Source organism: Cyanistes caeruleus, chromosome 2 (assembly GCF_971803275.1).
Source record: "Cyanistes caeruleus chromosome 2, bCyaCae1.hap1.1, whole genome shotgun sequence".
In the NCBI taxonomy this organism is placed as follows: domain Eukaryota; kingdom Metazoa; phylum Chordata; class Aves; order Passeriformes; family Paridae; genus Cyanistes; species Cyanistes caeruleus.
In genome coordinates this window covers 65455713-65478460 of record NC_141702.1, presented here as the reverse complement: position 1 = coordinate 65478460, position 22748 = coordinate 65455713, and the positions used below count along the sequence as shown (strand labels likewise).

The 22748-nt window shown below is 36.0% G+C and overlaps 1 protein-coding gene across 1 annotated transcript in view; it reads left to right on the top strand.

Moving 5' to 3' along the window:
• SHPRH (SNF2 histone linker PHD RING helicase) overlaps positions 1–20619 on the top strand; it is a 50055-nt gene extending 29436 nt beyond the window's left edge. Inside the window, exons 17-30 of the mRNA XM_086877562.1 lie at positions 880–987; positions 1491–1633; positions 4810–4983; positions 5301–5363; positions 6414–6639; positions 7490–7633; positions 8891–8992; positions 9908–9979; positions 11764–11952; positions 15417–15509; positions 16050–16136; positions 16587–16765; positions 18582–18662; positions 19869–20619. Of these exons, the coding sequence (XP_086733688.1) occupies positions 880–987; positions 1491–1633; positions 4810–4983; positions 5301–5363; positions 6414–6639; positions 7490–7633; positions 8891–8992; positions 9908–9979; positions 11764–11952; positions 15417–15509; positions 16050–16136; positions 16587–16765; positions 18582–18662; positions 19869–19965 (1758 nt within the window). The 3' untranslated portion in view covers positions 19966–20619. The remainder of the gene's footprint in view (positions 1–879; positions 988–1490; positions 1634–4809; positions 4984–5300; positions 5364–6413; positions 6640–7489; positions 7634–8890; positions 8993–9907; positions 9980–11763; positions 11953–15416; positions 15510–16049; positions 16137–16586; positions 16766–18581; positions 18663–19868) is intronic.
• The last annotated feature ends 2129 nt before the right edge of the window (positions 20620–22748 follow it).

Sequence of the window (22748 nt, the reverse complement as noted above, 5' to 3'; positions counted from 1 at the left end):
GTTCTGGAGAAGTACTGCCTCTTTTTTTATTGACCTGTAATTCTAGTAGTTTTTAAATACTACATTATCCTGGCATGATTGTAAAGAAAGCTATTAGAAAATTTGTTTTATTTATAAATGTGATGCAGAGGTGGTTTTTCATAGCTACCTTTTGCCAGTAGCTCTTCTATGTACCCAAGAGTCCTTCCTGTCCACTCCAGGTAAAATGGGCTCTGTAACAAGAATGTACTATCTTAGTAGTAGTTTACAAAAAAAGACTTAAACATACACTAAAGTACACAGAATAAATGTATGTGGTGAAATCAGTATGTAACAGTGCAAGATACATGTTACTTTTGTTTATCAGTTTTTAAAATATAAAATAAACTGGTACTGCTTTTATAGTGGTGGCACTTGCATGCCAAGAGAGGTTTCACTGTTGGAATTTCTCTGAAAAATATTATATCTGATGCATTTAATGAAATTTAAGCCCTTCTTGTTATTTTATGAGTAAGTTTTATATGTAGGTAAGTTCAATTATCCTGTTCTTAGACTGTTTTGGGATCTTTTTTATTGTTTGCTTATTCAACACAGGTAAGTAAGAATCCTGACTTATATTCCAGTTCCCTTTTGTAATGCATTGTATTCCCATGTTGTTGTTTGGGCTTACCCAAAAGCCAAGTTGTACTGTTAACATCTTTATAGTAATTTGTCTTCTCAAATGCTTTTATTGGCTTACTAGTAAATGCTGGATTCTAGAGGGAAAAAAAATTGCTAAATATTGCTTACAAATGAAGGTGGGTAGCACGTAGATAGGTAGCCATTTAAAAACACTGTGGTAGCTGCAGTATTCCTCACAGATATGATTTGTGCATAGTCTAAGCTCCTGTTTCCACACAGGCAGAACAACTTCGACAGCATTATATGAGTAAATCCAACGCAGAAGTTGCAGAAGCCCATCAGGCCTTACAACCAGTTCTTCAGACCATTCGGGAACTTCAAAGAAAGGCAGGTACCTCTTAAATGTTTTGTCTCTGACTTTGGGCATTTGTAAAGAATAGGATTTTCATCTGTTTATCCAGAACTCTAGCTGTTTATTTTCTTTCACCTGTTAAAAATACAAGGTCACTTCAGTGTTGCTCTGTTAATTTCACAGGGAACATTGCTTTCTCTGATTAAATGATCTTTTCATCTCCTTTTGAGAGAGTGAGAAGGAAGAAACTTTGAGATCACAGTATCTCTGTGTGGCTGTTTTGTGTAGATGGCCTTGGTGAATCTGACTCTACTGAAGGAATATAAAGGTGTGGAGAATGTAAACAGTTTATTAATCATGTATTTACACATCAACACAAGATGGGATATTTTTTAATCACACTCTCATCCTCCACTTTTCATGGAATTAGCCAGTCTGTGTTTGACCATGGCCTAAAGAGCAGTGTATGCCTCTGCTGCAGTGAGTAGATTGGTTTTCTGTTGAATGTTCAAGGATAAATCTATTGTTTGTCATACAGATACATTCAGGTTCTCCTTGGTGGTTGGATGTCATCCAGACAGCAATACAGTATGCCATCGATGAGGAGCTTGTTCAGCGTGTGCAAAACGAAATAACCTGCAACTACAAACAGCAGACCAGTAAACTCTCCATGGCAGAGAAGTAAGAGAGTAACTGAAGTAACTTGTACACACCTATTCATTAAACCTATTCAGGTCTTCTTCCTAGTTTGTGCTAGCAGTTGCAATTAGATAGCAGATGTTTTTGCTTCAGAGTATCTGGACTGCAATTATGTTTCAAAACCAGCCTCTGAAAAAGTGCAACTAGATAGAAGACTTGGAAAGAAAAGCAGGAAAATTAGTGTTTTCTCTTAGATAAGCATTCTTTGAAATGTTTTTCTCTATTATCTACTGTGGTTTTACAGTCCTCTATACTCATGAAGCTGCTGAGTAAAAAAAATTCAAAGTTTAGTTCATTAAAATTGAATTACCTATAAAATAAATGGGCTTACTTAAATGGAAAGTATAGGATAAAGAAGTATCACTGTTTTTCTGAGCAAAGAATTTGAGGTTGGTTTCATGTTCAAGACAGCAGTACACCACTTGTTCTTGGGTTCAATTACACAGTAATGAATTCAGAAGGAACGTTCAGAGACCACTTAAATCAACCCCGATCTTAAGATCCAGACCCACGCTTGTTCAATCCAGTGAAGTTGCACAGGGATTTGACCTGTTAAGGATCTCTAAGGAGGGAGATTCAGTAATCTATATGTGAAGCCTGTTCCAGTATTTGGCCCACTTGGTGGAAAAAAATAAAATAAAATTCTTTTACTTAGTATATATTTCCTGTATTTCATCTTGTGTACATTGTCTCTTGTTCCTTTGTCCAGTGCCTTTGACAAAAGTTTGACTTGGTCTTCTCTGTACCTTCCAGTTATATAAATACAGAAAGCAATAAGGTCTCCCCTAAATTTCAGGATTGAATAGACCCTTTTCTCCTGACCTTCTCTTGTACATTCTGGATGAAGGTCTGTAAGTTCATCACAGAAAAGGGAGACATAGGAAGGACAGTGCTTTGACAGTTTAACTTCAGGCCATTTTCTCAGACACATGAATTTATTCTCTTAAAGACAGACTTTCTGAATCATGTTTTAGTCAAATAATTTTTTATTATATTTATGGTATATGTAAATATATGTATATAAATGTATATACATCTGTGTACAAGTTTATAAAACATGTATCTATAAATTTAAGTACTTAATATACACACATAATTTAATTCCATATGTAAAGATGTATCCTCCACTCTGACTGCTCTGCCATCGTGATTCAAAAAGGTTGAAATTTCTTCTTAATAGAAGTAAATGTATGTTTTATTTTCAGTACTTAACCTAAATAAAGATACAAAAACTTAACCTTTTTTTTTTCTTCAGCACAAGAGGCAATGGGCACAAAGTGAAACACAAGATGTTCCTTCTGAACATCAAGGAACACTTTTTTACTGTGAGGGTGACTGAGCACTGGAACAAGTAGCCCAGAATGGTTGTGGGGTCTCCATCCTTGAGATACTCAGAAGTTGTCTAGGCATGGTCCTGGGCAACCAGCTCTAGGTGACCCTGCCTGAAGAGAGCATTTGAGCAAGACAGCACCCCATGGCCCCTTTTAACCTCAACCAGTCTGTGAGTCTGGATATAAACGTTTCATGGCTATTTGAGAATTATAGCATCACATTCTGGTCAAAATAAATATGAGTAAAGGACTGTTGTCATGTTCATGCAAAACTTTTATGCCTATGCATCCATCTGTATTTGTTTGTGTCAAACTGTTTTGTTTTTTTTTCCTCAATTGAAATTAGGTATTTAGAAAATATCATCTTAAATTGCTGCTTATAGATTGTATAGATTCAGAAAAACTATCTGTGACTAAACTTTCTTTTATAACATATGGATAAAACTTACTTCCTTTTTAATTCATTTTAGCATATGAGATAAAACTTAGAAAACAGTGTCTTATCAAGTGTTACTGGTCAGTGGTGGAAGCAACAAGTACTCTTAGTTGAGTACTGGATATGATTAATCCATAGTATAGTGAGGGAGATTTTTATAAAGCTGGTGTTACTTGGCAGCAGGTGATATTAACACCAGACTTGTGGTTGCAATTTACATTTATTTTCAGACTACCTGGTCAGGCAAACTTTGTGTACATTATTTTAAAATGCACGTTACTGAAGTAGGTCATATTGAATGCCAAGCTTTAATAGTGTTAAACCTGTATTTTGCTTTCTGCACTGTCCAAAATGGTTTTTTTGGATCAAACTTTCCATAGGGTGTGGAACCACAGTCTTGTACATCAATGTCAGACCTTGTAGGAATGATGCGCTTTCTTTCAGCGAGACTTCTGCTCTCAGGAATAACACAATGTGGGAAGTGCTTAACTTCTGTTCATGTTTGTGTTTGTTACCTCAACACTCCTCCTATCACAAGAGACACCTAGGTTTTAGGAAACTAGTTTAATGTTATGTCCATTTAATTAATTTAACTTTGAAACCTGACTTCCTGAATGAAGTGTATTTTTGTGATGGGTGCATATGTCTGCTGTGAATTGCACAGGTTCCTTGAAAATCATTTTCTTGGCCAGCAGACACAAGAAAGACTTTAAGTATGTGCCGTGGGTTACCTTTAGTAGATCTGCATTGTGGACCAGAATATTGCAGGTTGGTGTTCACTACTAGTATTTGGCCACACTCTCATGTCTTGAAAATAGTCTTTCTGTTTTAAAAATACCAGGCATCAGCCCCTGGGATACACTGGAGTGATTTCTGACAGCTCTGCACATAGCAGGAATAAGCACTTCCTTGTGATACTAACTTTGTACGTTATCCTACATTAGCTACTGTCGTTCTAATTGGGAACGGCGGAAAGAACGACACGGACTCTCAAGGGAGTCAGAACAGGAGAATCTTCTAGTTTATTGCTCCAGGCCTGTTTTATAGACAGATACGTGGAAAGTACAGAAAGGAAACTCTTATTGGTTAGTAAAGTGCTACATCACCATCATTGGTCAGTGGGGCTCACCACCCCCCTGACTTTCTCCTGCAAGGAAAACAAGAGGACAGACAAACAGCACCTGGCAGTTGTTTTCTGTCTCTGAGGATTGTTTTGAAATCCTCCTATGAATTTCCCAGGCTAGCTCTCAGGCAGGACTGAGAGGCCATGGGGCCTGCAGCCTGCTCCAAAGCTAGCATCCACAAGCTACTTCTCTTCTACTTTAAAATACTGAATCAAGTTTGGATTTGATGTCTTGGTGCACAGTAATTTCCCTTTTTCTTTAAATCAGATTCCGTGACTGCAGAGGCCTTCAATACCTACTCACAACCCAGCTGGATGAAGTGAAGAAGTTCCAGAAGATTGTAAGAGAAGCAGTGAAAAACTTAGAAGGGCCTCCTTCTAAGCAGGTTATAGAGGCTGCCACTATCTGCCATTTGCGACCTGTTAGACTGCCACTTAACAAGTAGGTGTTGAAAGCAGAAAATAAACCTTAGATGTGTGAAACCAAATTTTCCTTTATTTGAAATAACATACTAAAGTCTTTATTATATACTCAGGAGTTATATGCACACAGATATCACAGATCCATTTGTTAGAATCATGCTCTTGGTTTTATTTTTATAAAATCTTCTAGTGTCAGCTATATTAATGTACATATGGCTGTTACTTTGTTCTTTTTTAAGAGTTTTGTGTTGTTTCATATGCTGGAATAAGGTCTTATGATAATTTGGTTTCTGATTAAATTCTGAGTGCATCTATTTCCAATTTTCTGTATTGCAGCTGTGTCTTTTGTAAGGCTGACGAATTATTCACAGAATATGAGTCAAAGCTCTTTATGCATAGGTAAGTTCATAGCTTTATGAATTTCTCACTGTTAGAAAAAGTGAAAGTTGGATTGGTTTATGTTTTCTGAAACAAGTTTATGATGAAATGATAGTGACTTCTTGCTAATGGCTTTGATAGCAGTTATATTTGGTTTAATTTTCTATGTATTTTTCATCTGAAGAAATGGTGTCCAAGGAATAAATACATGGCCACTTTCTCTCAAGCCACTATGATATGACCATGCATTTGAAATGAAGTGGTGGCATGTTCAGAAAGCATGTGTATAACTAGAAGGGTGCTAATTTAACACATACTCCTATTTGTGCCAATATTTATTTGCAGTCCAGCTGCAAGTGGTATAATACCACCCTCATTCAATGTGATGAAGAGAGAAGACATCTCACACATGATGAAGCTGATAGAAGGGTGACACCAGCACGGGGTGTCAGAGAAGAATGACTAGCAGGCAGTACTGAGAGACATAGATTACAGCTCTCTGCATGCTTTCTCTTGGACTTCTCTCATATCCCTCACAGTGTCAAAATTGGATTGAAAAGTCTTGAGGTTACTGAGAAAACATTTTGAGAAGTCTTTACCAGTGGGAGTTCTGTTGCTTCATGACTGCTTGAATCAGAAAGAATTGATGTATTTCTAAATTAGCATTATTTGTCAAGGAGAGAAATGGGAAGCTGTGCTGTTCTTTCACAGTGCAATACACAGCAAATTTTGCATCAGAGTTTAACTGTAATTCTTGCTTATATAAAAAGTCTGAATTTAATTTTTTTTAATGAACGTGACATTAATAACAACTGAAAGATGATTTAGATGTGTAAGCCTTTACAAAAGCTATTGATGATTTTGAGCTGACAAAATGGCCTGAGGATTGGTACCAAGGTCACTGTGTTCAAAGCAAGCTTTTGATTAGGTAATAAAACAGCTTTTCATATTTGCTTGGTTTGCATTGTTCTTTGATCATATATAAGAAGGCTGAAATAGATGATGAGTAAGTACAGATGGATGTGGAAGTACAAAATCAGTGCTAAGTGCTGTGTTTGGTTTGTTTTGAAGTGTTAAAGGCCAAATGGCAATATTTGAGGAGATGATAGAAGACCAAGAAGGGCTTGTCGATGACCGCTTGCCCACCACAAGCAGAGGGCTCTGGGCAACCAGTGAAACTGAGCGTGCCTTGAAAGCTCTTCTCTCCTTTGCCAAAGCTCACCGAATGGATGCTAGGCTAACTGAAGAAGGGAGTGTATTCCTGGAACTCTTTGAAGCATGGAAAAAGGAATATAAGGTACAGTAAATTACATGGTGATCAAACAGCTGTGTGCTCCATTTAATTTGTTATAAACAAATTGCAGCTGAATATTAGCACATCTAAGTCATATTCCTGAAATTAGGCTTTGCCTACACCAACCTTTTCCATAGTGCTTATTAAAGGATTTGATTTTAAATGATTTATATATGATTTAAGAGTTTCTAAAAGCCATACTGGCTACTAATCAAATTGCTAAGAAATGTAGCTGCATCTATTAAGGCAGTATGAAAATTTAATTGTGTTCATTTGTTTACTTAAATCAGAATGTAGCAAGACTCAGGAAATCCAACACTTGTCCATTCTGTAATTCAGTTTACCTTCAGTCTTGTGAAGAAGGAGCACAGTTTTTCCATGTGCCTTTTGGTTAGGAAGCTAAAGATGGGGCTAATATGCCAGTGAGAATGAAGACAGTGTTATGATTCTGTCTTGAAATATGATTTGGAAATACTGATTCAGTGGACTGTACTACTCTAATATACACTGAATTACGGAGATAATATCCTGTGAAATAACTCTTTTTGATTCAGCAGGGTTTTTTTTTTTTTCTTTGCAAGGCTTTTTGCTTCTGAATTTTTAGTTGCATTAATTACTGTAATACTAGTAGTTGTAGAAGAAATGAGAGACAGCTATTTATGGTTGCTTATACAGAGTCCAGAAAAGAGAGCTGGCAAAATTATGTCTATACCGCTTGTTTTCCTTTATAATTAGTTGTTGTTGTGACTGAATGCTGTAAAGAAATATTATCTCCTCCTCCAAAAAGATTCTCACAGAGTCATGTAAGTGTTAATTCAGTTCAGCTGTTCATGTGTGTGGGGTTTTCTTACAGTTACTTCATGAGTATTGGATGGTCCTTAGGGATCACGTGTCTGCTATTGATGAGCTGGCAATGGCGACAGAACGACTGCGAGTGCGTCACCCTGATGAGCCAAAACCAAATCCACCAGTGCTCCACATTATAGAACCACATGAGGTAGAGTACTGGGCAGGAAAGAATGGTTTCTTTTTGAAGGAACCCACCTCCTGCAAAGATAAAATCTGGATCTGTGTATAATGTCTGTAGTGTGACTCTGTTTTCATTTCAGACAGTCTTGGTGGAGTATAGGATTCTTACCTATTTCTACATTAAGTACATGGACCATTTTGAGCTTGTAATTGTTATTTTGATATATTTTTGTTAGCCTTCTGACAGAGTGGCATGTTTCTAAAATACTGCTGTCCTTTCAGCAGCAGCAACTTTCCCTATGGTTGCCGTTTTCCAACCTGGTGGAAAATTAAGTTGACCTGATTCCTTATCCATATTGATACTTTCCACAAATACCTGTATAAAACAGAAGTGAGCACCTCAAAGAAAAATATTTTTTTCAGTATTTTGAAATTTCTGAGCTACCCCTGACTCTGTTTATGATGACAGAGAAAATGCTGGGTTGATTTAACCCCTTCATTTTTTTTTGCACCAATAGAAGTATGTTTTTTATAGACACATTTTGTGCTTTTCTCTGTGAGATTGAGTAAAATAAAAGTGCTTCTTTTTATAAGGAAATAAATTTTTTTTCTGTATTAAAACAGTTTTTAAAAAGGAGCACTTTGCTTAACAAATGCCTAATAAAGTTGTAAGATTGATGCATGTATATATATGCAGCCATAAAAGAAATGCCCATTACTTTGACCTTCATCCTTCAAGTGCCTCCCTCTTCTACAGTATCACCCTTCTCCACTATCAGCTGTAATTAATATAAAAAAAGTCAGCTTGATGTTTCTGTCTTTATATTGGTTAAATAAAAAGTGGAAATTTCTGAGAAATATAAAGAAAATAATTGTCTCTTACACATTGTTTTTGGAACCAGCAGTTGGTTCTAGTATATATATACACAGTCGTAAGAAAATAGATAATAAATTGAATGAAGTTCAAAATAAACTTCTAAAAATGCGGGTCATTTTAACTTAATTTTGTTTCTGTAAAGAACCAATAATGTAAATAAAACAATAAAAAGCAATTTTGTGTACCTTCTGCATCTCAGCCCATTCACAGTGTTCATACTGGATACATGAAAGGAATAGATAATCAAGTCTGCTTGGGGAGAACACATCTTAAATTTCCAGCATGAGCTGGTTTTCTGTCACCAGTAAATTACTCACCTGAATTTCACAAAAAAAAATCATTTAAGCGTTATTGTAAAACAAGTTTTTTTCTCCCTTTTCTAACACATATTTAATGTTGTTTTTGTAGGTAGAGCAAAACCGAGTGAAACTTCTGAATGACAAGGCAGTTGCCAAATCACAGCTTCAAAAGAAATTAGGACAACTTCTGTACCTCACTAATCTGGAGAAAGTAAGATTAATGATTCCTTGGTCTTTACCTAAGCGATGTACTCTGCTTGTGGAAGGGAAGAAATCTACCATTGCTTTTATTTAAAACTTCCATCTTAAAGAAATTGTATTTTCTGTGAAGATTCATTACATTTTGAAATTCGGTGTGCTGTTCTTTGTGTTACTGTGTGCTCATAAAATTATTTATTGCATTATATATTTTAGTTACTTGCTTAATTACATGCTTATTAAACTATGAACTGGTTTTAGATGCTAAAAGTTTTCATTAAAACTATCTGGGCCATGTTTAGTAGAAGCCTTATAAAATTATGTGTGTCTCTACATACCTCTGGTATTTTACAAAGAGCTTACCTGAAACAAAAGGGTAATCACATCTGGAGTTTAAGTGTTAAAAAAAAAACAAAAACAAAAACAAACTAAACCAGACAACCTTCATGTTATTTTGCATTTATAATTTGGTTTTTTACATTTTTACATTATATTTTATTTTACATTTATAATAACATTATATGTTATTTTAATCATAGCATTTGAGCAAGTGCATTTATGTTAAAGTAAGCATAGTTAAGCAAAATTTAAGTGGTTTTGCAACAATGTGAAGCTGATAGAAAATATGTGGAGTTTCTTGTTGAAGCTTGTATTTTACCAGGATTTTTCAGAGCTGTCATAGAGCTGCAGATGGCATCTGAGGGACTGCAGAATGAAAAGCATTCCTATTGCTTACCATAAGTTCCATATTTTTTAACTCCTCAAGATGGACTTGAGTACATTAATATGTTTTTAATTTTCTCACATACTGTTTTGGTTTGATTTGGTTTCTTTTAAGGGCTTCATTATTCATTTTTTTCTAGGAGCTTGTTTTAAATATAGAATAACAAAATACAAAGCTTATACTTTTTTTTTCTAATTTATATAGTCTCAGGATAAAACTACCGGAGGAGTTAACCCAGAACCGTGTCCAATCTGTGCACGTCAGCTGGGAAGACAGGTAAGATACTTATTGAGCAGGTTTTAGTTTTAGAGCATCTTTAGCTTGAACTGAGCCACTTGTGTGTCAAATTGTCAAGATCTATTTATAAATGAATGTTGTCATGAAACAGGGAAAACGAGCTGTTTTCTGTAATGTACCAACCAGCCTCTCCCCTGAAATAACATCTTTCTCAGATGCAAGCACCTCTACTTCTTTTACCTTTTGACATCGGTGCTTAAGTGTTCCAAAAATGTGTGTTCATGATTGTTTTATAACTCTGAAGCTATACTTTTGGCAGAAAGATTTATTTCCGATTTATAAGCAAACAGAAAGAATGTAAAGTTCTCTTGTATACTATTATATTTTACTGTAATTGTTCTTATTGATAGTATTTTTTTCTTCTAAAGAAAATGGTATTACTTTATATAATGGAAAGGATATAAGGATATTATGCAAACAGTAGCAAAATCCAGTAGAATAAATTTTGGCAATGTAGATTTCTTTCCCCACCACTTTCTGGATGAACTGCAGGAGCTGAAATTCAAGTGAGACTCCATCTATATCATAGAGTACAAAGCCATAGTTTAAACTTGACTTACCATACTTTAGGGAAAAACATGAAAGGACTCCTATATGGTCAAACTAAATTGTCTCTTTCTTTTAGAGTAGCTGTTTGAAGGAGGTTTGGCTTCTCTTTGCATTACAGACATGTAAGCATGAACTGCTCTCCTGCCATGTTTGCAAAATCCCCTCAGTGCTCTTCTTCCAAGGGTAATACAGGTTTTTACAGAGAACAGCTGTTAGTCCTGTTAACTGCCATTGTTCTTTATCTCAGAGCTGGAGGAGCTCACTGAAAAGGAAAATAATCTCTTAGCTTTCTTTATCTTTTCCTAACAGCAAGACTGCTGCTGCTTTAGGTGATAGCAACTTTCATATTGCAAAGAACTTTAAAATACTGTACATCCTGTTTCTGCACAATTGAGAAAGCCTTACACAGCCTAAAAGACCTTCTGCTTGATAATCAGTGGTTTAGTCGATTCCTTTGCTACTTGGTCCCATGAAAACTTCTAGATTTTCCTCGTGGAATGGCCTAAAGAACAGACTAGTACAGCAAAAGATATTATTTTGATTTTCAAAACTACTGGTCTACAAATTGCTTCTCTATTATGGAAGATTTTGGCTGACATGTAGATGCTCTAGGCTCACAAGGGCAGATCATCTGCTATGCAATCTTCTGTTTCATATACATTCTGTCAAAAAGAGATCAAGACACTTTGTACAAAATCTCTCTTCTTAAGTCCAAAGATACTGTCTAGGACTTACCAGTAGGGAAAAATTAAAGCATTTTTTCTATCACTTATTAGATAAGACCAACCTAGTATGAATGCACGGATAAAGAATTTTATAGAAGACAAATAAGAACATTTTTTGTTTTAAAAAAATGATGTAAATGCTTAACCAATGTTTACATATAAGGCATTAAGAATCATCTTTCATAGAAATGAAAGATTGTAATGTCTTTCCTGAAGTTCAAAACCAAGACAATGTAAACAATGAACAGTAAATGCAGAGACTTCCTTTAAATCTTGAATGTCTCTGTGCTGGAAAACTTGGAAATTCAGGATTTTTAGCAGCTGGAGTGCAACAATTGCAAAATTCTTCTTTAATTTGATGACTATCATGAAAAGAACATAATTTCTCTATGAAAATGTAATTTATCATAGATTAGTACACTATTTTTCTTTTGCACTAGTCCAAAACTGAAACTGTGTTGTGTTTGGGTTTTTTTGTTTCCTGTCTAGTGGGCGGTGCTGACGTGTGGACACTGTTTTTGTAATGAGTGCATAGCAATCATCATCCAGCAGTACAGCGTTGGCACCCGCCGGAGCTCAATTAAATGTGCCATTTGCAGGCAGACAACATCTCATAAAGAAATATCTTATGTCTTCACTGCAGAAGCTGCAAATCAGGAGGATGATATTCCTGTGAAGGTGAGCTGTTTGCAGGAGCTCTGTGGCCCAGACTTTCAGTAGTGCATATTTGTTGTTTTGTAACATGCTGCATTTAGGCAGACAAGTGTGCTATATAGTTTTATTAATAGTTTATCCTGATGACAAAACCTCTGGACACAAATGTGTAGGAATTCAGTCCTGATTGTTGTATCTGCTTTTTTCACTAATGGAGGGTTTTCAATGGGTTGAAGAAACAGCATCTCCATGAGTCTTTATACTCTGACATATATGTAATACTGACATATATGTAGTGCATAGTACTACATAGGTACATGTTTGCTCTGCATGAATGTCTTGTAGAACATTGTAGAAACAAAAACCTGTGTTTACTGCAGTTTTGGAAAAAGTAGAGGATTCTGGGCTAAAATGCAAAGGTAAAATACATTAATTGATAATACTTTGGTTTAGATGATACTGCTGTCTTTCATAATATAGCTGGACATACATTGTCAGAATTTTAATCTGATTAGTATAGTTAAAAATAATAACTAGTTGTGCTGACAGACTTACATGATACCTGTACAAGTCTCCTTGAGCCTTGCACAATTTCTAGGGTCGCTGCCCTGTATTGACGACAATGCTGCCACACTCACACTAGTTACCTTAATCTCCCTGGACAAATAGAATTCCATTTAATGAATAGATGATTCCTAACTCGAATTATTAAAGTAGTTGACAGTATGTGGCACCAGGGGGAGTAAATAGGCTGTATTTTTCAAGTGCTACTTCTTAGAACATCATTTAATGCAGGGCTTTTTATATATTAATTCCATATACAGTTTAGAGATGTCACCCTGTTTCTAACAAAATTTCAAATGTTTCATTAATTACATTAAAAAATTACTAGAATAACCACATTTCATATATAAGACCATGAGAGAACATGTCATCTGCTTCCTATATAAAGAGTTGTAGTGTTTTCTTGAAGTATTTCTGCATCAAAAACTTTGAACAAAACAAAAATAAATCAAAAGTATGAATTCTGTGTGAATTTGCTTGAGCAAATCTCATTCTTTGTTCATGAAAAATTAAAAATTTACACTGTAACTTCACTGTATTTACTATCTAAACAACCAACACTGTTAAGAATAAAAACTTCTACCTCATATTCCTTTAAAGGACAGTTAACAAAGACTAACAAACTTACTATGGTTTCTGTAGAATACTGAGGTTATCATCAGTATTTTTCAGGATAGGTATGAATATTGTGTGATTTATTCAGTGTTTATATTTTAATCTGATCTTTCCCAATCCCTCCAGTCTCTAAAAGTATTCACTACCTCTCTTTCTATCTTACTCTTTATTGTACCAACACTAACCATCTTAAGGTATGCCTTAGATGCAAAAGGACTACTGTAAATGGAAGCATTTTATACTGAGAGAGACATTACTGGCATCCCTGCATGTTTTGGTTTTGTAAAAGCTTCCTGTGTCTGGTCAGTATTACAGTGGGTGTTGCCAGCCTGTCATCTGAGACAGAAATTGTTTGTTAGAGGATAGTTTTGTTTCTAATGTCAACTGTTCCATAATTCATTTGAACAAGCCAATTTCTTTATAAATAGTCATCTGAATTTTCAAAAAAATGATAGACTCACAGTGTAGGGGTAATGAGACAGACTGAAAAAAAAGGTTATTGTTAGTTTCATTTCTCCACAGAGAGCAAAATTGAAATATTTTTATGTGCTGTGGGCCAAAAAGTTTTAGTCACTTGTGAATTCAATAAGTCTAATATAGTTTAACATGATGTAGACAAAGGGATTAAGAACTTCACACAGTTATCTTGTTTAAAAAATAGTGCAAAAAGACTGACCATTGAGAGCATTGTGCTGTTCTTTTCTGCACCATAGTTCCCCTTACTGATCTTGTATGAAATCACCTTTGTAACACCTGAGTCACAGGAACCTGAAGGGTGGAAGAATCAACAACAGTGGCTAAAGCTGCTATCTGTCATAGCCGGGAAAAATAAAACCTATGATAAGGTCTAAAAACAGTTTCTGAGGAAAAGACAATTAGAACAGATTATCCAGGATTGTCATCACTGAATCGGAGATTAAAGGTATTGGAAAAGCACATAAATGACCCTGGAATTATGTAGGATGTCCTAAAAAGCTAGTCTTGGATCTCCTAACTGTAGGTGCTTATGATTGGCAGGCAGCAGCCATAGGGCTGCAAATGTGTCATCCTTTCAGATCAAAACACCTGCCAACATAAGCATTTCTAATTGTCCATCTGACTTTGCAAACAGTCAGATGGGCAGTCGATGTCCAGGTGCAACAGAAATGACGTGGAAGAAAGCTGGTTGATTTCTGTCTGTGACATTGCAGAGTTGGAATCACTGCGGAGGACCGTGGGTAATAAAATGGCACTGCTTACTGCAGTCTGTGGTAAAACAGTCTGCACAAAGTCTTTTACATGTTAGCTGCCTAATTGTGAGTGGTCAAGCAGCCCAGCATTGTTTCCCAGATTGTGCTGAGACTGTTGACATCCTTCCCAGCCAATTCTGCAAGCAGCATGACTTCAGTAAATTTGATCTGTCATTGTAGTGAGCCAACATAGTTAATTCAATGTTCAAAAGACAGGTGCAGACAGAAATAAAATAGTATTTGTCCTGCTGAATCTAGCACAGCTTGAAATTACTATGTGTGTAGGAACTAGAAAGAAAGTAAAGGCTTCTTTAAAAAATACATTAGGTAAAATTGCTGTAATACAAAGTACATACTGAAGGAAATGGAAAAAGAATACCATCTCATTGTATCCTCTTGCTGACCAAGGGGAAAAGGAAAAGTACATAAATCAAAATGGACAAGAAGTAGAATAAAGTATTGGATTCATTAAGCACTGGAATACTTCTGAATGCAGAACAGAAAGAGGTTTTCATTCCAGCTCACCATCATTCAAAAATTAATTATATTTACAATTTTCTTACTGATTTAAATATAATTAACAAGCTTCATGGTACTGAATGTAAGTTTGATGTTGCCAGAAGGAGAAACAGAAGCAGCATAAATAACATTTCAGGTAGGTTTTTTTTTCTTGGTCCATTTTCAAGAGGCGTGAAGGTAGGGAAATATTAATGTGCATTCGAAAGGTTCTCTAAAGACTGTGCCACAAAGTTGAACTGCAGGAGGCCTGCTGGGCACGTTTGGTGCCACTGCACTGCTTGGGCTGTCTGCTTGGCCTCATGCAGAACTAGAGGGTGTGTCTGCATAGCCCTTCGTTCTTCCATGTGCTACACATGCTGTTACACACTGCTGATCCTAATGCAGTGCATTATAAGGGAGAGGTAAAAGTAGTTCAGTGCTACTTAACCTCCCCTTCCTCAAGGCTGATCATTTTTAACTTCATGTAAGAGACCTAATATAGCTTCATTTAATAGAGCAATGAATGTGGAAGGAGTTCTTTACTATCCTGCTCTACTAATGTGCTTCTTTGACTTTTCAAAGGGAAGTCACTCCACCAAAGTGGAAGCTGTGGTCCGAACACTGAAGAGAATTCAATTTAAAGATCCAGGGGCTAAGTCCTTAGTTTTCTCAACGGTATTAATCACCATTTTCTGTCTTGTCTTTGCATGTGTGTTTTGAGTTTAAAGCGTTCATAATATTTTCAGGAACTAGTTTAGCTACCAAAATGTTGAATCACTCTGTACAACAACTTGATTGTTTTGAGGATTTGTAGGGCAAGTCCTGTAACTGGAACAAGAATAATGATCATAGTCAGTAGATGTGAAAGCTTATTTCTTTAAAGGGCAAACACTTAGATTTGAATGGAAGCTGTAGAAATTCTAGATATTTTTAAGAGTGATGTCCAGGTGTTTTTAATACATTGTAAAATTGGTTTTGCAATGGCTACCAATTTCTTTTATTCAAGTTGATCTTTCTAATTATCTGTCTTAGTTTGATGAAAGATTTGGTTTCTAGCAAACTTTTTTTAAAAAAAAAAAATCAAATCATAGCATTTTGAAAAGCTTTTTAATCTACTCTTTGTTAGGGAAGTTAATTATTTTTTAGTTTTCATTGCTGTTTGTAATGTTGAGTTACTTTTATTGTGTTGTGTGGTTTTGTTTTGTTTTTTTACAGTGGCAAGATGTGTTGGATATAATTTCAAAAGCTTTGTATGACAACAACATGGTTTTTTCTCAGATCAATGGAATTAGTAAATTTCAGGTACATAAAGGATATTTTTCTTAAATTTTTTTCAGTGGGAAAATCATAGTTCATAGAAGTTAATCTGATCCTTTTTACTTCATTACTTCATAAAATGAAATGAAACGAAGAGCAGCAAATTTATATGGCAGAAACTTTCATCTCTAACTTATTCATTCTAAAAATTACAATCTCAAAAAGTCCTAGTTTAAAGCATTTGGGGATAAACAGGACATTCACTTTTGAGAAAGATACATTGGCATGGAAGTTGAGGATGAGACACACTGATCGGTGTTGCAAGAAGTTAATGCCTTCCTGAGGCTGTTATGTATCTGTTCTGGGATGACAGACCTGCAAAATTGTCACTCTGGAGCCTGTATTAGCTGCTATAATTTGCTGAAAAGATAGTCCTGTCCTTCATACTCTTCACTGAGGAACTTTTGTCACGCTGCTGTGATGCTTGCCTTTTAGGAAAACCTGTCTGCATTTAAATATGATCCCAATATCAATATTTTGCTGCTGCCTCTTCACACTGGTTCCAATGGATTGAACATCATCGAAGCAACTCACGTTCTGCTCGTGGAGCCCATTCTGAATCCAGCACATGAGCTACAGGCTATTGGCAGGGTGCATCGTATTGGCCAAACAAAGTAAGAGTTACAGTTGGGTTCAATGGTTTAGATATGGTCCAGAATATATCTGAAAAAACCTTGCCCTATTCTATGTATGCCATTGATGCCTTAGTTTTTAACTTTGGAGTTCTGCTTGCAAAAACGTCCAGGAGTGTCTTAGCTTTGGAGGTCCGAGCAACTCATTGTTTTTGTCGTTTATGGCTAAGTTCAGGCATGACCTTTCTGAGTTTCCTTGAGAGGCTCTTTTTAACTGGTCATTCTCAGCTCCAGATTAGGAGCTGTGTAAATTGTTGGATTTTTTTTTTTTTGTTTCCTTCTTCTGGGGCTTTTTTTGGTTGGGGTTTTTTTCCAAAAAGAAAGTTACAGTGCACTCTCAGTAAAACTTTTAAGTTTTTAAATCACAGTTCTGCTCTCACCTCGTCTTCTTAAAGACATATGAGTTTGCATGTCTCTTGTTTGTTTCAGTTTTGTTGCTCTGACATAGGTAGTGCTGAACACTTAGAAAAGGTTTTAGAAAGTTTGTCCTTAACATATGAGATGTATGTGTTTTTCCTAATGTCTTGTGGCTTTAAAAAAAAATACTAAAGCCATGTACATGAAGAAGAGAAATAGCTGCAGTCAATAAAAATACTGTAGAATAATAGTGGGTGTTGTGTTCTGGAAATGAAAGCAGAAAGGAGGACATGAAGGAGCATGTGTGTGAAAGAACATTTATGAACAGGTGGGTATTTGTGTGTGTTGGTAAAGATTTTGAATTAACTGTGAGGGCATAGGAAAGATCGCTTGGAACAGCCCACACTGCAATTCTATATGATGCTGGCACAAAAGGTGTGGCAAAAACCTTGCAATAAAACCACCAAGAATACATTGTACTTTTTAAGAATTAAGACTTCAGCAAGGCTAATTTTTAAAGAGAGCTGTGTTCCAAGTACACTGAGCATTAGGGAATACTCTGTTTAGTGCCACTGGTACAACTATTACCATTTCAGTTACTTCATTTCTGGGGGTAGACCTTTGCCTGTGAATCCAAAAGTATTCCCCCTGCATTCTTCTGTGAAATGTTAAAAGTTTCAGCCTAAGATCTGAAAACCATCTAAGCATTTTCAAGGGTTCTTACCTTGAAAAATGTTTATACTGGGGAGCATGGGGTGATTTTTCATTTTTATCTTGGAATCTGACTTCCTTCCATTTCACTTTCTGGTGCCTGGCACTTTTCTAAATTACTGCTTTTTTTTTTTTAAATTTTATTTCATAAATGGAATTTTCACTTTGTGTTATGTTTATTGACATTTTGCATTTTCTATTTTACCAGGGTTTACTGACTACAGTTACTGACTTCATTTAAAAAAAAAAAATCTAATACTTTGCTGTCATCAAAAATAATGTTATTAAAACTCTGGGTATTAGGTTTAATTACCCATCATATTGAACTCTTGTCTCTTGGAATAATTTGTGACAATGAAATATGAACATTGTCTATTACCAGTGGGCAAAACTTTTTCTTCTTTAGGCTCTGGAGGAATGTTTCTAGTAAGGACACAGAAAGCAGGACTTTGTCCAGTACCTGCATTAGGATTGTAGCTAATACAGCTTACATTCGTTTAGTGTGTGATCAGTGCAGTGAAAGTGTGTTTACAGGGAAGCACTAAGCACTCTGAAATGTCAATGGAAGTTGCTAATCACTTGTAACATTTATTTTTTAAAACCCAGAGGTATATTTTCAACACCTTTAATAGAATTAGTATGAGATAGAAATATGGTTATAAACTTTGGCAGTAACAGTACAAATTCTGCTCATTTATGGTGGCGTTTTCTTTTTTTTAAACACATTCAGATCTACGATTGTTCATAGGTTCCTGATAAAAGCAACAATAGAAGAGAGAATGCAGACTATGCTGAAAACTGTAGATAGAAGGTATGTGTTGAATTTTTCTAAATGTCATTACTGCACTGAAAATGGAAAGGTGGTTCTCCACCACACTTCTATTATGGTTAGGAATATATGTCTTATATATAAACTTCAACTGTTCTTCAAACTGTGTTGACTGGAAAAACAGTTTTAAGACTTCTGAAGTTTTGACCTGGTTCCAGTAACTTGCAGCTTAAGGTATTTTAGTTCTCTGGAAAATATTTTGGTTATGTTTTGTGTATTTTATTTCATAAAAGCCTAAGTAAATTATTTATTATGATGTATATTTTCAGTTTCCCTCTTTCCATTGGTATAATAACATTGCAGTTAATGGAATAGTACTAAGCCTGCCACTAGAGCAACAGCATCTGTTAAAAACTCTAACACAGGACATGGATTTTTTCTTTTGTTATTTTTTAATCCTGCAAACCTCGTCCGATGGTGCTGTGTCACACTCCTTGGTTTCACAGTGTATGCAAGCATTGCCCAGATGCTAAGTGATACATCAGGCTGGTGTGCAGACGCAGAAAGCAGTTCTCACTGTGGTTTATCCTTCCAAAATCTATAAGCAGTGATGAATTGGAGCGGGACCAAAAATGCATTTACATTCCTTATGCAGACAGTGTAAGAGGTTTGTACCTTTTAACTAGATGGTATTACACATGACAAATCTAGGAGGAGGCCCTAGTTTAAGGAAATTTTGCCTGTTACAGAACATGAAACTAAAAATTACATGTACATCTTTGGCTGTAGTTATGAAAGATTTCAGTTTTAGCTCTTGAAGAGTGATTTACTCTCCTTCTCTGTGAAGTAGCACTACTTTTGCACGTAAAATTTGGATAAATGTACAGTGGTAAAATGATCCCATGAGGGTTAATGTTTTGAAAGTAATATTAAACCTCATGCTTGGAAGCTGAAGCAGATCCCTTAAATGTTAGGAGGTCACAGCAGATTATCCCATGTTCTGCTGCCTTTGTGGTGTTAGGTGTTGACCACAGCTGGGGACAGTAGTGGGGGCTTTTTATCTTACTCAGAATGTGCAGGAGCAGTAGCTGATGAGTGTATGTGTTTTCCCAGACAGAAGTGTTTTCCTGCTGAGCTTCAAAGCTGAGCAGGTATTGCCTCTGAACTCTGTGCTCTGTCTTCAGTGCACACAGCTCATTACTTACACTGATTCTTTCTTTGATACCCGCATGCAATTTTTTCCCACAGCCACACGAGCTCTTCCATGAAACAGTCAGAAGCCTCAGTGTTGACAGTGGCAGATTTGGCTGACCTTTTTACAGAGGAAACTGAAGAACTTGAGTAAAAACATTGGTTTGACCTAATGAAATTGGAACATACCTGACCCAGTAAGCACCAGGATAAAATCCGCTTGATCTGTCGTTCCTGTAGACATCATCTAACATTTGTCCGTAAGAGAGGAATCGGAAATTGAGAAGTCTCAATTTTTACTGATTTATTCTTTGGTGACGTTCATAGCAGCACACACTTCTAATGGCACTGGATAAAAGTTGCACTTTGCACATTGTACAAAAACATGGATTTTTTTTTTTCCCAAAGAGCATTTGAGCTGGATGCTAAAACTGAGATCTTGGACCCTTGGTTGAGAGGATTTTTACCATCAGGCTTGATCGGCCAGTAGCTCAGTCTGAGAGCAAAACTATGTGGGTGGTTGGGTGGGAAAGGGAAGCAGAAAAATACAAATCTAATTTTTTTTATTGTACAAAGAGTTGTTAGAAAGAATGACTGTAAATTAATATTCTTCTAGAAAGGGCTTGTTAGATTTAATGCAGAGTTATTAAATGTCTTATTGTTAACACTTCAAATTACAAATGTTTACTAATAGTTTGGATATTTGTATTAGGCTTTTAGATATTCATTAAGACTTTTGACAGTTAAATATTTCATTGTTAATGCTTACTCACGGCAAAAAGATGATAATTAAATTATGCTTTTTGTATGTGTGTTGGTCTGGTGATCAGTTAAAGACTTAACTTGCTGTACATGTTTTCACTTGAAGCTGTGACTAAGTTAGTGCTCTGTTTGAAAAAACAAGAAAAGCATTTGCTACAGAGTTTTCAAAAATTAATTTGTTACACTGCTGATCACTTCATAATTATTTGGTGTTTCTGTGCATTGTCTCACCCTGATCTTTTTGTCTAGTTCTTCCCCTTAAAGATGCAGCAATCTAAATATACAAAAATGCATGAAATTATGGTAGGCAGTCTAGTTACTAAGTGCCTGATCTAAGATAGAGAAAGTGTGGAGAGAAATGGAACTTTTGTGAAGCTTCATCTTTAGATATGCAAGAACACTCTACCCCATCTTTGTTGACAGTAGTTTGCAAAAGAAATCTAGGCTAACTTTCAGACTTCTGAAGGTAAGCACAATAAATTTTAAGCCTTTTGGCATTGGGTATGGATGTGCATTTATATAACGTTAATTTCCAAAGGTATTACAGAAGCAAGCTCAGGTGTGCAATTGGTGTTAAACACAATTTTGTGTTTAGCAGGTGGGAAAATGTGTGTGCATAAGTAACAGGCTACTTCCCTCAGTTTGCAGCAAGAGAGATGGAATAGATGATAGACTCTTCTTTAGATTAGGTTGATCAAGCAGTTTACACAGGAGCTGTGACATCTCCATCCTGGAACATACTGGGAACTCAAATAACCCTAAGCAACCTGATCCACCTTCGAAGTTGGTCCTGCTGTGTGTGGTGTTTTGGACCAGATGACCTCCATGGATCCCTTCCAGCCGAAATTATTTTACAGTGTACTGGAGATCATGCTGTACAGACACTCTAGGAACTCTGAGGGCAGCAACATTCCAATTTCCTCATCAGCTTCAGATAATTTTGATATTGTATGGCACAATGTGACTGCACAAGTGCTGCTATTCACTCTGAGAAATGATGTATCTGTGCAAAGAACTGTGGAAGCACATAGTGTTTACATTCATAGCTCCCATTTTAATTAGCTAGACGTGGGAAGAATAGTTGTCAATGAATGTGAAGACAGAAAGGCAAACTGAAAAATGTCAGCTATGAGAGATTTCCCAACCTCTTCATGTTTTTGGCTTGATGCCTTTTTCGGGCTTGCCTAGAAACAGAGGCCAGACAAAGTTAAAAGGATAAAAGCAGATATATTTAATGAAGGGGCGTCAGGTACATTAAGGGCAGATAAAGCCTCCCCAAGGGGCTACAACCAAAATGGATGATGGTCACAAGTTTTCCAGACAGATACAAGTTTGGTCTATTTCCAACTCAGGGATTAATCCTCCAATTACAGCTTCAGGTAATGAAGTCATATTCCCCCAGTTCATTCCCCACCAGTTCACTTTTCTTTATACTTTTCAGGGTCTGAGGCTGTAGAGTGTCCTTGAGTTTTAGGACTAGCGGAATTGTTTTGTCTGACCAAAATGTGAAGACAGTAATTAACACTTTATGTGGAGTTTAGAGTTATGCACTAATGCACTACAGGATTTGAAAAATACAAAGGCTAAAATCTTAAGGCATCAAGCTTATTTATATAAACATGATGGTTTCATTGTTTTTTTATAAATATGTGGCTTTTGGATTCCTAACCAAAAGCATAACTTCTTTCCAAGCACTGCATGAGTCTTTAGTCCTAGCTTACCTTGTTTTATACTCATATAACAGCATGGAGTGCCAGAAAATCTGTTTCTAGCTGCTCTCCTGCCTGCCCTGGAGCATCAGCACTTAGAGCTCTGGAGGTATTACCTTAAAATGTGTACATGAGTTGTATTAAAGCACCTCTTGAAATTGGAGCGTTGAACCACTGGAGTATATAGCCAATGTCAGTAGTAAAATGAATTCTTCAAGTTTTACATAATACCAAATACAGAGACCAAATTTAATGCTTTTTTCCATTCTTTGCAATATTTAGTATCTTTGATAAAGGTTTTTTCTTTCAGACATCTTAAGACACTTCTCATAAAATTAATTTTTTTCTTTTTTTTCCTGCTAAGAGTGTAGCTTATACATCTGCAGTGCTTTTCTTTTATCAAAGCACAATAAGCTTGTTTTCATGGTGCTGTCATGGTTTTACTCTCTATGAAAACACTTTTGAA